We start from the raw sequence: 13,811 nt of genomic DNA, 5'->3' as shown, positions 1-13,811 counted from the left end.
CCGTACGGCGCGGCGGGCGGCGGGCTAGCGCCAGTGTGTAACCCGCGTGGCGATTGGCTCCCGCCGGCCGAAGGGGCGGGATTAAGGAGAGGAGCGACGCCGCAATTGGTTGGAGAGCAGGGTATCCGTCATGTGACCGTGCTAGGGCTTCGCTGAGGGCGGAGAGGGCCGCTGATGATTGGCTGCGGCGCGGCGGGAGGCGGGGCGGGAGAGGCTATAAAAGGGGCAGCTGGCCGGCGGTGGGCCGCTTGTTGCGTTGCCGGGTGTGTGTGGTGCCGCAGGGGCAGCCGCCAGGATGTTCGAGGCGCGGCTGGTGCAGGGCTCGGTGCTGAAGCGGGTGCTGGAGGCCCTCAAGGACCTCATCACCGAGGCCTGCTGGGACCTGGGCTCGGGCGGCATCAGCCTGCAGAGCATGGACTCCTCGCACGTCTCCCTAGTGCAGCTCACGCTGCGCTCCGAGGGCTTCGACACTTACCGCTGCGACCGCAACATCGCCATGGGCGTCAACCTCTCCAGGTACGGGGAGCGGCGGCCGCGCCTCCCCCCCCCCCGGGCGCTGGGACGGGGCTGAGGCGGCTGGCCCGGGCTGCGGGGAGCGGGGGAGGGGCGAGGGGGCGGCTGTGCCCGGGCCGTACCCGCGGAGCGGCTCCTGGGGTGGGCAGGGGTCGGTCGGACACCCCCCCACGGCCCTTCCCCCATTCTCCTCAGCGCTCTCGCGCCATTTTTCGCGGCGCGCGCGGGGCCCGCCGTGCCGTGACGTCACTACCGGCGCGCGGCGCGCCATGGCGGGAAATCTTGGCGGGGAGCGGGGGAGGCGTTGTGGGGCTGGGGGAGGGGGAGCTGGGGAGGGATGTGGGGCGGGTTGGGGGAGGGGTTGTTGGAGGGAGCTGGGGAGTGAGGGCTGGGGTGACACTTGAGGGGGTGGGGAAGCAGGGGGGCTGGGTTTGGGGCTTGGGAGGGGTGTGGGGCTGGCTGGGGGAGGGGGTGTTGGAGGGGTTATGGGACTGGGGAAGGGGGTCTTGGAGCGGGCTGGGGAGTGAGCTCCTGGTACTGGGAACTTGAGGGAGGCTGGGGAGGGGTATGGGGCTGGGGAAGGGGATCTTGGAGGGCACTGGCCGCTGCTGCCATGTAGCCTGGCTTTCACACTGTAGTAGGCCATGGGTGCGGGTTCTGCTCTGTCCCCTGGTAATCCTGCGAGTAACCTGTCTCCCCTCCCCCCCAGCATGTCCAAAATACTGAAATGTGCTGGAAACGAGGACATCATAACGCTCCGGGCGGAGGACAATGCAGACACGTTGGCTCTAGTGTTTGAAGCACCAAGTGAGTGTTAGATTTCGGAAGTAAATTGGTAGCAGGATATTTTTAGGTAGGCTTCATAAACCACAGAGATGCAAGGGGGGGCTGTAAATACTTCTGAAACAGGAGGGGTCACCTGGTAAACTCTTGAAACAGTCTGGAGATGTAAACTTAGAAACTTGACCCATACTCCTTATAAGAGACAGACAGTTCTTCAGGCCACAAACAGATGCCCTTGGGTTCCTGTCCTCTTGCAGCCTACAAAAGGCTGTTGGGGTCACTTTTGGTGTTGGGGTCACTTTTGGACTGCTAGCTCTGATTAAACAAGGTGGGTCTTACTGGCATGATCAGTGTGGTTTTACTTGGGAGGAGGGCGCAGAAGTTAAATTCAGGATGATAACTTCTAAGAAACACCTGGTGAAACTGTGGTTTGTTCCTTTAGATCAGGAAAAGGTTTCTGATTATGAGATGAAGCTAATGGATCTCGACGTGGAGCAGCTTGGAATTCCAGTAAGTAGCGGTGCAAATGACTGATTACACCCTGTCTTAAAGTGGGTGTTTTTCCATGTCAAACTCCATCAGACTTGGCGTTTGAGCTTGTAACACAACTGCCTTTGGAAAGACTGAAGGAACTCAAGTGTAGCGATTACATTTCTTGGTACAAGTTTAATTGTGGCACTTCCTTTGCAGGAACAAGAGTATAGTTGCGTAGTGAAAATGCCGTCTGCTGAATTCGCACGCATCTGTAGAGATCTCAGCCACATTGGCGATGCGGTTGTCATCTCCTGTGCGAAAGATGGTGTGAAATTTTCAGCCAGTGGAGAGCTGGGCAATGGAAACATCAAGCTGTCACAGACCAGTAACGTGGATAAAGAGGAAGAAGCTGTAAGTTGATTGTTACTGTGGTGCCTTCGATGTTGAGGTTTCTGCAAACACTGCTCGTTCTATGACCTGCTGGGGGATTGGATCGTACATTTCTCTGGTTTATACCAGGCCCTTGTCCCTGGGGCCCGCAGGTGGTGCTGAGCAGGCCAGGGTGGGGAGCAGCACTGACTGCCCTTGCTTTAGGTGTCGGAATTATTTGAGGGAGCTGGCTGCGGCTGGCGCTTGCTAAGCTCTGACCTGGCTGCCGGTGTTCTAGGTTGCAATAGAGATGAACGAGCCAGTCCAGTTGACCTTTGCTCTGAGGTACTTGAACTTTTTTACCAAAGCCACTCCCCTGTCCCCGACAGTCACACTCAGCATGTCCGCAGATGTTCCTCTTGGTGAGTACAAGCAGCTCTACTGAAAAAACTTGTAGCATGCTGCCGCCTTCCAACTACTTTAACAACTCTTGACTGAAGGGTGTTTATTAAAAACCTTCTGAATATCGGGCTTTTTTTTTTTTTTCTTTTTCCCTAGTTGTGGAGTACAAGATTGCTGATATGGGACACTTAAAATACTACCTGGCTCCAAAGATCGAAGACCAACAAGAAGGCTCTTAATTGGAGCAGGACTGAGGGGTGGAGCTGGTCAGCTCTTCCAGAGGACAGCTGGTTTGGCGGAGAAGGAGGTGGCGGCGTTAGCAGTTTCAGTGCTGTGGAGCATCACATCAGCACAGTTAGGCATGTCGTGTAGATATCTTTGTAAATATTTTTCAACTTCCTCTTTTGCTATACTGGTGTCACTGGAAGAAGGAAATCTTGGTTTTTCTCGTATTCCTGTACTTCCAATCACCTCTTAGGTGCTGTCTGAAGGTGAAGTATCTTACCTCTTCCAGCTGGTGTTAGGGAAGGGGTGCGATATTTAACTTGAGTGCAGACCCATTTCCCATAGAGTTCTGTAGCTGCCTAGGGTTGCTGTTCAGTTATGCTGTGAGTTTTAGACCTTCACTTAGTTTTGCAGCTGGTATTCTAACTGAATCTTTGAAAATGGAAATAAAGAATGTAATTTCATGGGGTTTATCATCTTTAAACGTGGGTGGAGGAATCGATGCTTTCTTAGACTACGCTAACGTAGCCTAGCTCCTGTTTTGAAAGGTGCTGCCATGGGCAAGCTTGTGCTTTTTTTTTGTGCTGGAGTTACCAGCAGCTGCTCTGATGGTTCAGACAGGTGAAATGGAGAGGTGTGGGTATTGTTTCTGTAACTAATCAGCCCTTAATGCTCTTTCCTTTAAGCAGAGGAGGTTTGTGAAACAGGTTTTATTTAAAATGCACGAGGTTCAGCAGGTGCCAGAGACTGTTCGGTAGCTGCTGCTCTGCCTCTCAGTGAAGGCTGAGGGTGCAGGCCCACGCTGCGGCTCCGTTCCTTGGTCTGATGGTGCCGTGCAAGCCCTGCCTGGGTTTCATTCTCCTCCTCTGCAGACCTGTGCACGCTGTGTTCATCGCTGTGTTCATCGGCTGCCTCTGCCCTGTGCCTCTCAAGCGTGGTGCACTCGGCCGTGCCACCAGCCGCTCCTCTCTTAACCGAGGGTCTTTGTCATCACATTCGTATTTACTGTTGATGAAAACGGTAAAGGTTTACAGCATGTTTCACCCTGAAGGTTTGATCATGAAAAATAGGATTTGAAAACAGTTTTGGGCAGCTGTGGGGTTTTTTTCTTTGCTTCTCGTACTGCTCAGAGTCAGCCGTAACCCTGTACCCTCCGTCTGGAGCCAGAGTGACCCTGCTTTGTCCCCAGCAGTAAAACAGCAAGAAGCACCTGGGGGGGGCTTGCCCGGGGCGGTGGCAGGTGGCACGCACGGGCCCTTTAGCCCTGGGGGGGTGGGTTTTTGGCTGCAAAAAAGCTGGGACCTGAAACCCGATGGATGCAGCCGAAGAGTTTCACAAGGTGGCAGTGCTGATTGAGGAACAAATCCTGCTGTGTCAGAATGACGTGGCCACCATCCACAGAGCCAGCCCCGAGCTCTGGGACAGGGGTTCTCGGTGCCCCTGACCTTGACTTTTCGTTGGTGGTCGCGCTGCTGTATTAGAGTTTAGCCTGCGGTTTGCTGCTGCTGTGATGCAGGTGGCTCCTTGTGTGGTTCTCTGCTCCTGTATCGTCTCATGTCTCCAGTGCACACCCCCTTTATTCCCTTCTACTTGCTGAATCATTCAGTACCTTTAAAAAAAAAAAAAATAATCTCCAAAGCAAGGTCTTCAGCTGCCCTAAAGCTTTCCAGCAATCCCAGAGTTACAGCCCCCAGCCCTAGCAGGTACCTCAAATAACCAGGATGGGTTTTCCCCTCCCGGTGTGATGCTCCTCAGTGCCGGATCAGACATTCACGATGTTGAAATGGGGATTTATCCTGGGTTTCAATAACGTGCATCAGGCTGGGCTGGTGCTGGAAGCAAATTCTTGGTTTGTTTTGGTGCAGCCTCCTGCTGCGGGGGGAGCCATCAGGCTTGGTGCTACTCTACTCATAAACATGGCCAAAAAAAAAAAAAAAGTATAGTTTAATTGGTTATTTTTACAGCTGTAATGAGCCGGTGGTGTCGCATCTTTTAAGAAAATTTCCTTTACCATTAGTATTTACACGCTGGGTGTTCTGACTCATGCGCTGGGCTTTCTGGATAAAGCCTTAAAGAAGCTGAATGTTTACGTTGCTATTGCCATACCCAAATAATCAAAATAAAGAGAATCCCTTTTAAAAACAAAACACTAAAAAGGGCAAGAACAAAAAAAAAAAAGAGCTGAGGAGGCTTAGTGAGTGCTGGATGTGTTTCTCCATGTTTGAGGTAGTAAGCTTTTGAAGTTTAAATGTTTAGACTTTCTTACCAAGGAGAAAAGAAAGGAAGGGGGGGGTGGGGGGGGGGGAGGGAAGCAAGAATTCTTTGAAACTTCAGGAGATCAGGCTTTACAGGCTCTAAATCCAGGGGGTTTTATTAATTTACTTCAGGAGATGAAGCTTTTGGGGCTCTAAATATTTTATTAACTTGGAGGAGCCATGGCAATTCCTGCAGCTCCCTGCTCTGGCGCGGCTGGTGGAGGTCGGTCCCCACCTGTTTTACCTGATGGGTTTATGTTGTTCCAGGTGCTACAAATAATTCTCTGGCTGTGGCAGGTCCCGTACCCGGCCCTGACGGAGGGCTGTGCTGCATCTGCCCGTTTAATCGCATCCGGATCCTCTAGAAAATCAGCTTTATTTTAAAGTCTGTGTAGGAGTGACGTGTGCGAGCGTGCCCGTTTCCTAAACCCTCTACAAACAGCCCTGGCGTGACACGGAGCAGCTCTGGCACGGCGCGTCGCGTGTGACGGGGGCCCGGGAGAGCGGGACGGGGGCCCTGCCGCCCTCCCCAGGGACACCCCAGTTCCAGCTGCGGGTCCGGAGCGGGCGGCGGGGGCAGCCCCGTGGAGCGGAGCCGGGCCGGCGGCAGCTGCCGTCACCTGGAAGGACATTGCTGTCATCCAGAATAAACTTCCTGGGTGGTTCCGCGGCCGCGGCGCAGGAGCGGAGCGGGGCGGTGCTGGCAGCGATGGGCCTGGGCGGCGCGAGCAGGCGGTAACGGTAACGGCAGCGGCCTCGGCGTGTCCGTACCGGGGCCGGGCAGCGGGAGCGCGGCCTGCGCCGTGGGGGAGGCGGGGGTCGGGCCTGCTGGGGGCTTCCTGGCCGCCAGCGCAGAAACCGGTTTGGGTCTGGGGTGCAGCGGGGTGAGGGCTGAGCTGGCCAAAGGGCGAGGAATGGCCTCCCCCCCCCCCCCCCCCACCTTCCTGGGGGAGGGGGAGCAGATGGTGTCGGGCTGATTCGGGGGGTAAACGGGATTTTGGGCTGAAGGGCCGTAAACAGCGACGAGCTCCCCGCTGAGCCTGCGCTCTGTGTCCCCCCACCCCCCCCTTCCCCCCCCTTCCCCCCCCCTTCCCCCCCCACCTGTCCCCGCACGCTGCCGGCTTCCCACTGTGCTTCAAACGTGGCCGTCGCGCAGCGTGTTTTAAACGGGCAGGACAAGCACGATTCGCCGTTTATCCACCCCTCGCAGCTTGTTTCTCACCCTGAGCCCACGGGGAGGGTGAAGCTCGGTGGGCTCAAACTGGCCCTTAACCGTGAGGGCTGAGAGTATTTTTTTTTTATTTTTTTTTTTTTTTTTTTGCATTTGCCCTTAACAGCCTCTTTCTTGTTGGTAAGCAAGGTGAGGGCAAGGGCAGATCATCAGTTTATGCAAATGTAAATGGGAAATAATTCCTAGGAAGCCACTAGGAATGGCCGGGTAAATAGTGGGACCGGCAGTAACAAGTCCCACAAGTGCTCAAGAGTAAAATTGGGCCCGAATCAGAAAATCTGGACGCGTTTCTGATGTGCTGATTTCTTTTGGCTGCTTCACGTCTACCCCCTGGACACGCAGGAGGCCTTGGGGGTGTTGGGGTACGGGAAACGATGTGTGAGGAGCAGAGGAGGCGAGTGTGCCCACCCTGGAGGTGGGCGATAGATTTCGGGTATGCCTGGGGCTGGAAATGATTTGTCTGTGCTTGGGGTTTTGCTGCAAAAGAAAAAAAAAAAAAGCAGAAAGTTCAAGCTAAAGGGACATCTGTGTTGGGGTTTAAGATCAGAGGGTGTTGGGGGTTTATAGAAGTTAAATTTCCTGCAAGAGGAACAAACCCGATGTCGCGGGAGCGTGCTGGCAGTTAGCGAGAGGGAGACAAAGGATTTCCGTGGAAACTAAATATTTTAAGGAGATGCTATTACCTTAGATGCGAAATAGCGTTACGGAAAAAGCGTCTTTGTCCCTTCCTGTTGGAACAGTTGGGATAGATGCATTTTTGTTTTCTTTATTCCATACTTCCTCAGGAAATAAAAAAAAAAAGCTGTGGAAGCTGGGAAGCGTGGGAAGCCTGTTTTCCACCTGGCTGCGGGGCGGCAGCGCAGGCTGATGGCGGTGGGCGAGTGGCACCCAGCGCCTGGGTCCCGCTGCGAGGAGGGGTCCCAGCCCGTGCAGTGGCTCTGCAGCGAGGCGGCGGGGGGGGGGGCTGGCAGGCCAGAGCTCGGCTTGGGCCCCGCAGCAGCCAGCTGGCTCTGCCCCCTCCCCGGGGCTGCGCTGCTGGCAGCAGAACCGCAGGAGCTGGCTGCGGCGTGGGGCAATGGCAGGGTCCGGCTGTGGCGTAAGGAAATGCAGCTCGGCCCAGGGCGCTGCCTCCCTCGCAGCCAGGCAGGCGAGTGACCTCTGCTTCTAGCTCCTTGCTGCTCGTTTGGTTACCTCATCCACTAACCACCCCATCCCCTTGTCATCCTCCCTCTGAGTCACGACTCGAGCTGTCTCGGGAATGACAGCTCCTTTTCGTTCCACTTTACGGTGGTTTGCTCTACTTCCCCACCCCACCCACCCCCCAAAAAAAAAACCCCCATGGATCTCTTGCAAAATATCCGGCTGGTTGAGAGAAGCTGCTTTGTTTACTTCTGGTTTGGGTTTATTTGCTCGTGTCCCCAATTTAGAAATAGCTGGGCCTCAGACATTTCCCTGCTGGAATTGCGATCTCCTTGCGCAACGAGAGCTGGTTTATACATCGTGCATGATTCTGGAATTTCTGTCTTGTTTTAAAGACAAGTTCTCTCTTAGTTTGATTTTGTTTTCCAATGTTGGCAAACCCTGTTGCAGCTATATTCAGGGTTTTGTACTTCAGGCTTAAATACAAGGGTTTGTTTGAAAAGGTTTCATTTGTGAAAAAGAACAACGATGCCATTTGGTTAGCGCGGGCCTGAGACTTTCGTTTCTCTTGAGACACTTGTTCCGTCTCTCCCAGCCTCTGTCGCACAGTGTGCTCCGATTATCTTATTTTCCTGTTCTTTTTGTTCCCCAGGTTCTAGCTGATGCCCAGGCTTCCTTGTAATGATGCCATCACGTACAAACCTGACTGCTGGGATTCCCAGTAGCAAAGTCAAATATTCCAAGCTCGCCAGCACTGACGATGGATATATTGACCTGCAGGTAAAAAGCGGGGAAGGAAACCTCTTTCTGCTGCTGCTCTGACTGTGTAACCTGCTAGGAAAAGCTGCTGTAGCGCTGTGTGTGCGCAGGAGGCTGCTTTTTTGTTCACCTCCAGGGTACAAAGCTGTGAGCCACCACTTCAGCCCTTCTCCAGAAACGGTTTTTTGGAGGGAGGAGAAAATGAGAGCGGATCTGGAAGCAGTGGGTTAAAGGCTGGCTCAGAGAGCGGGGTCTGGGCAGGATTCCTCACGGAAGGGCCATCGCAGAGCCCTGCAGCGGAGCTGCTGCAGCAGTTTTGTCCCGTGTCATCTCTGCTGGCTGTGGGACTCGCAGCTCTGCCGTGGCGGGAGGGGAGCTGTGCTGCGTTAAGCTGTTTAATATTGGGTCGGGGCTTTTTTTCCATCCAGTTCAAGAAGAGCCCACCAAAAATCCCCTACAAGGCAATTGCACTGGCTGTTGTGCTCTTCATGATCGGGACCTTCCTCATTATCATCGGAGCCCTCCTCCTGGCGGGATACATCAGCAAAGGTGTAAGTTGTTCGATTACATTTCTGTGACGAGTTCCGCGTTGGCCGACAGCCCCGTTTCTCCAGCAGCTGAGCCCTCTGGTGTCTTCAGCTGCCGCTCTGCAGCACGGTCGTAGCTGAACTGGAGATCGGCCGGGGAGCGCCGAGTTCCCCTGGCCTCCCTGGGGTACGGTTTCGTTTTAACACGATGTCCCTGCTGAGGTCAGCTTGCTGTCCTGGAAAAACTTCACGCTGGGATCGTCGCTCTTCCTAGCAAAGACCGGCTGGTGACTTGGGTAGGAGATCCCAGGCCGTGGTACAGGACACGGCACCGCTGCTCTCATCGCTGTGTTTGCGACCCATTGGAAGGGAATCTGGTTTTCACAGCTTGGCCTGGTGCCCCTCCACGGCGCGCTCCTCCTCTTACCTTGCGCCGTATGGAATTGTTTTACGGTTGGCGGCTGCCGCTTATCAGGGCGGGCACAGCAGCGTTTCGGCTGTATCAGAAGCAGCCAGGCACAGCCAGGAGAGCTGGTGCTCAGCCAAGCGCACAGCACCCGGCCGGGGGCTGGCACTGCCCTTCCATTGTTGGCATCCGAAGGGGATGTTGAGGGTTTCCTGTAGCGAGGAGGGAGAGCTCAGCCTGAAGAAAATTCTGATGGAAGATGAATTTTTGTTTTGGCAGCTAGCCAGGCCTTGGGGATGAGTAGAGACAGGACTTAAGGAACGTGAAAGACACCCCCTCCCCAACCTCACTGCTCTTGCCCCTCTCTCCCCCGCAGGGAGCGGACCGTGCCATCCCCGTGCTCATCATTGGGATCCTTGTGTTTCTCCCAGGCTTCTACCACCTGCGCATCGCGTACTACGCTTCCAAAGGCTACCGGGGCTATTCCTACGACGATATCCCAGATTTTGATGATTGAACAATGTATTTAATCGCGTTATAATTAGATTGGCGGTAAGAGCTGTTAGTTACCCTGGCTATCAGAGGGGGCCTGTAAGATAAGTATTATTGGTCACAAGATGCGAGTTCCCAGTTTTGAGGTGTGGCGGGTTTTTCACTTGGTGGGGGCTCGAACACAGAGTTGACCCGAAGGGTTGCAACACAAGGTGGGAAAAAACATGATTTATGGTATTTTGACTCTTTTGGTTACCTAATGTTGGTTGCTTATAAAAAAAGTTCCTCTTGGGCAAGGCAGTTCTAGCAATTTTCCAAAAATAGATGAGCCGGTTGCAACATCAAAGATACTTGTTTTTTGTAACTTTTTATAGAGTTTATTTTTGTTTTCGGTGACGTTGTGGTTATCAGTGGGTTTACCTTTGCAGACAGACACCATAGTTAAATTCTCCTTTGGCTTTCTGCTCATCAGCAATGCTTCCAATCTTCTTGTCCTGTGCTTGTCTGGAGTAACGGCAGTCGGATGGGCACGAGAGGGGAGGAAGCTGCACTTGCGTGAAAGGATTTACACGTCGTGCATTTGCTACACAACTCCTCCTGTCAGACTGACCAACCTTACTTACTTGGCAAACACGCTCTTCCGAAGCAAGCTTTTCCCCATGCTGCTGTTACTGTTAATTTTGGCAAAACCAGCTTATCCTTTAACAGGGCTGTTGTTGGATTTTGCTTATTATTTTAAACAAACCAAATGGATGCGGGGAGAAGCGTTGGAATCCGGACCAGGACCCAAGTGTCCAAATACCAAAACTCTTGGTTTTGACTAGTGTGGATATTGGAGACACTTGAATTCCACTGTATTTATGTATATTTGGAATCATTTTGTGCTTGTCTAAATAATATGCTGTGCATAACTCCCTAGAACGGTAAAAAGAAAATTTCTGTATAGTTTGTACTGAATAAACCCCGTTTGTATTGTTTTGCTAGCTTCAGTGATATGTTATTCAGGGAAACCAAACTGGCAGCTCTTGTTTTATGCAAAGTAAAAACAGTCTTGACTCCTGAAGTGGGAATGAACTCGGCATCCCGGAGGGCAAGTATGCGGCGAGTAGTGATGCAAGTACGTGTATTTAGTATGAATAAACTTCACTATAGTCTGTGTACAAGTCATAAGCTTGTCTTTTTCACATTTGTAGGTCTCAGTGTGTGCTAAAAACAGTTCTGGGCCCCCAGATTAAGGCTTTAGCTGAATCTGCTGTTGCCCACTGCTTCCAGTTGCTAATGCAGTCACTGCAATTAGGCCGTGCTGAGCCAGCAGCTTTGCGACAGCCCCATCTGCTCTCCAGGACCCTTGGCTCGCTTAGGGCAGAGGACCTTGCTGTAGGACCCTCCCCGTGGCAGCAATCCAGACTGCCCTGGGTGCGGCAGGAGAATGTGCTGCTTCGGGAGGTCGGGACTCGCTTTCTGAGCCTCACATGCAGTCCTTATTAAATGTGCAAAGACCTCAGGCTTCTAATTGGGGTTTTTTTTTCAGGGCCCAGACATACAGTTCCTTTTGTTGGGCAGTGTAACGGGGCAGTGTCAGTTTGCAGGCTGGTACTGATACTCCAGAATTCAGGCGTGTGCCTCATGTGGACTGAAAATTTTCGGAAGGAATAGGGGCAGGTGTCGGTGTTAGTGCAGGGTAGGTCTGTGGAGCTGTTGAGATGAGAACAGTGCTGGATGAACGCCTTGCTCTGAAAGTATTCTTCAGATTGCCTTTTTTCCTCCTCCAAACCCAAAGCCTGAGCCAAGATCTCTTTGTAAGCTACGTCTCTTCCCACGTTTGACTTCATTGCCTTGTGTGTGCCCCGGTGTTGCACTCTGGTTGAATTCAGGATCTCCCTTTCCATCTCTGAAGGCATCATCTATGCACGTTCTCTGCCACTCTGCTGCGTCACGCCGGCCCCGGCCCCGCTGGCCCCTGGGCTGACGGCAGCCCGGCTTCCCAGATGCTGTCCCGTCCCGCTTGGCAGCAGCTGAAACGTGTCAGTTAAAGCTGGGTCTGGCCAGGAGAGTGGCTGCTGACGCAGAACGTGAATCAGCCTCTACTAGGGGATAAGAATGTGGGTTTGTTTGGGTTTTGGGGAAGGGGAGAGGAAATGAAAGGGATGTTTAGACAGAAAAAGTAAAGGGGGAGGGAGAAGATGCTTTTGAGTGGGGCTGATAAGATGCCAAAAGATGGCAAGCCTGGGTCAGCTAAGAAAGAAAAACGTAGGGGATGGGAGAAGAACATGCTGACATTTCTGGAGGAAAGGCAATTTCTTTTTTATTTGACAGAAGCGAAGTTCTCAGGCAGCACAGTGTATAAATAACAGTCCCTGCCCTAGCGCTCGCAGGGCTGTCTGCGTGAGGGATGGCCACAGGGAAACAGTCCTCTCGACAGCGATTGTTTTATATCTGATCTGGGAAAAAGGAGACATTTTGGGGAAAGAAAAAAGGTATGCTGACGGCTGGAAAAATGTAGATACAGACGACTTCATTCTTTGACGTATTGCATTACAAGCATAGTTTTCCTCCAGAGTCTAAGTCTCTAGATGTTAAAACGTCTGTTAATTGTCTAGCTCTAGTGTAGCTAATAGCCAGGGTTCAATTCTCTCTTGTAAAATAGCGTGAGTTCACATTTGTTTCAAGAGATTGGCAAATTCTACTGTAAATATTTTGTTTCTCCGAGCCCAGTTTGTACCTTAACAGTGGTGCTCCCTGATACTGGGTTGAGTGTCATCGGTGCTGTCAGTCCTTTCACTTGTTAAAACATTGTACAAGGATGAAGCTCTCCTCCCAATGGGGCCGTTGTTTCAGTGCTGATACAATAGGATCTTTTTAATTTTCCCCCCACTCCTGCCACGCTGTGGACCTGCACGTGTGATTTTCATGGCTGGCTCGGCTCCTTCGCTGCCTTGCCCGAACTCCCTGAGCTGTATCCTTCCCTTGACCCCGGGTGCTGGATGCTGCTGCCAAACCCCACGGTTAATGGCTCTGCTCCGCAGTTCCCCTTCTGTGAAGTCAGGGCTGTTGTGGGTTTGGGGAGAACTGACTGACTCACCGCAGTGGTGAGGGCAGGAGCAAAACGCCTGTGGAGAAGTTTCTCGTTCTAGACCAGGGCTTGAATGACAAATAAGGCGCTGGCCGAACTCTGGTGAATGAGGATAATACTGAATAGCTGTTTCCTTTATTGAGCATCATCCATTCTGGGCACTCGGCAAGGCAGCTGTCTCAGGAAAAAAACAGTTGGCATTTATATAGCTCGATGGGGTATTATTATGCGCAGAAGCTCTGGAGAAAGAACAAGCCCCCAATTTCAGGCTTTTCTCTCGTTTATGAGCGCTTGAATTCACGTATCCTCAGCGATGTTCTTCTGTTGCTGGTGTACGGTGTATTTATACCGTTACGTACTTAATTTAATACCATGAACTTGCTGGAAAGACATTTGGAAACGTGATTCTAGAGTCCTCTGGCCCGAGCTTCCCAGAGAAATTCCCCCAGTGCATTATTTATAAAAGCAAAGACTCATTTTTAAGTCAATCTCTTTTTTTTTTTTTTCTTCTTTTTTTCTGTTTTTTTTTTAATTTTTTGTGAGCGTCTGGAGTGAACAAAGCTAATTGAAGTTCCCAAGCATCATCACATCAGACGAAACTACTGTAGCAAAGCCGTATGAAACATCGGGGTGAATAAACTGGGGGGAGCAAAGAAGGTAGCCGTGGAGACAGTCTTGAGTAGCTGCAGACATTAACTACAAGCCCTGGAAACTGATGCTAGATCCAAAATGGCTCTTTCTCTGCTCCTTATTTGCGATGGCTCATTGTTAATAGCATATTGTGCTCCCCGAGGCAGAATGGGGCCCGTTCCTCTCCTCTCCAGGAGGCTTTTTACCACTGTTGGTGGTACAAATGCCACCGGCTGAGAGCGATGGCCACCAGTGGCTCCTGGCTCAACAATGCCGTGTATGACTAATTTTCTAACACTTCCCACAGCTGGTTTCCATCAAGATGGGAAGCCAGGCAGTAGGTTTGCACCAAGTGGTGGCATTCGAGTGTAGAGCTGCAGAGTCAACCTGCTGCCCACACGGTGAGCTTCCAGGAGAGGCTTCTGTCGTGGTTTAACCTCGGCTGGCGACTAATCCTTGAAAGAAGAGGCAGAAATGCTGCTGCTGGAGGTTGCTTGAAGTGAAGGAGCAGTGAGGTGTTTCACCAGCCTGG

General features: G+C 52.3%; 2 protein-coding genes across 8 annotated transcripts; both read left to right on the top strand.

The window, feature by feature from the left end:
• The first annotated feature begins 232 nt into the window (after positions 1-232).
• On the top strand, positions 233-3,230 carry PCNA (proliferating cell nuclear antigen). Its single transcript, XM_055696097.1, has 6 exons — positions 233-516; positions 1,223-1,320; positions 1,739-1,806; positions 1,987-2,181; positions 2,438-2,561; positions 2,698-3,230. The coding sequence occupies exons 1-6, from the start codon at positions 296-298 to the stop codon at positions 2,778-2,780; spliced, it is 789 nt and encodes a 262-aa protein (XP_055552072.1). The 5' UTR covers positions 233-295; the 3' UTR covers positions 2,781-3,230.
• A 2,412-nt stretch (positions 3,231-5,642) lies between these two features.
• TMEM230 (transmembrane protein 230) lies at positions 5,643-11,080 on the top strand. Of its 7 annotated transcripts, none has more exons than XM_055696103.1 (5): positions 5,643-5,756; positions 8,045-8,172; positions 8,580-8,702; positions 9,461-9,636; positions 10,770-11,080. In XM_055696103.1, exons 2-4 carry the CDS (start codon positions 8,074-8,076, stop codon positions 9,599-9,601), a joined length of 363 nt encoding a protein of 120 aa, XP_055552078.1. In that variant the 5' UTR covers positions 5,643-5,756; positions 8,045-8,073; the 3' UTR covers positions 9,602-9,636; positions 10,770-11,080. The 7 variants fall into 7 exon arrangements, with proteins under 7 accessions (XP_055552078.1, XP_055552077.1, XP_055552076.1 ...); XM_055696102.1 differs by lacking the exon at positions 10,770-11,080 and adding an exon at positions 10,049-10,553; XM_055696101.1 differs by lacking the exon at positions 10,770-11,080 and adding an exon at positions 10,005-10,553.
• The last annotated feature ends 2,731 nt before the right edge of the window (positions 11,081-13,811 follow it).

Source organism: Falco cherrug, chromosome 18 (assembly GCF_023634085.1).
Source record: "Falco cherrug isolate bFalChe1 chromosome 18, bFalChe1.pri, whole genome shotgun sequence".
Taxonomy (NCBI): domain Eukaryota; kingdom Metazoa; phylum Chordata; class Aves; order Falconiformes; family Falconidae; genus Falco; species Falco cherrug.
This window is presented reverse-complemented; position numbering and strand designations above follow the sequence as displayed.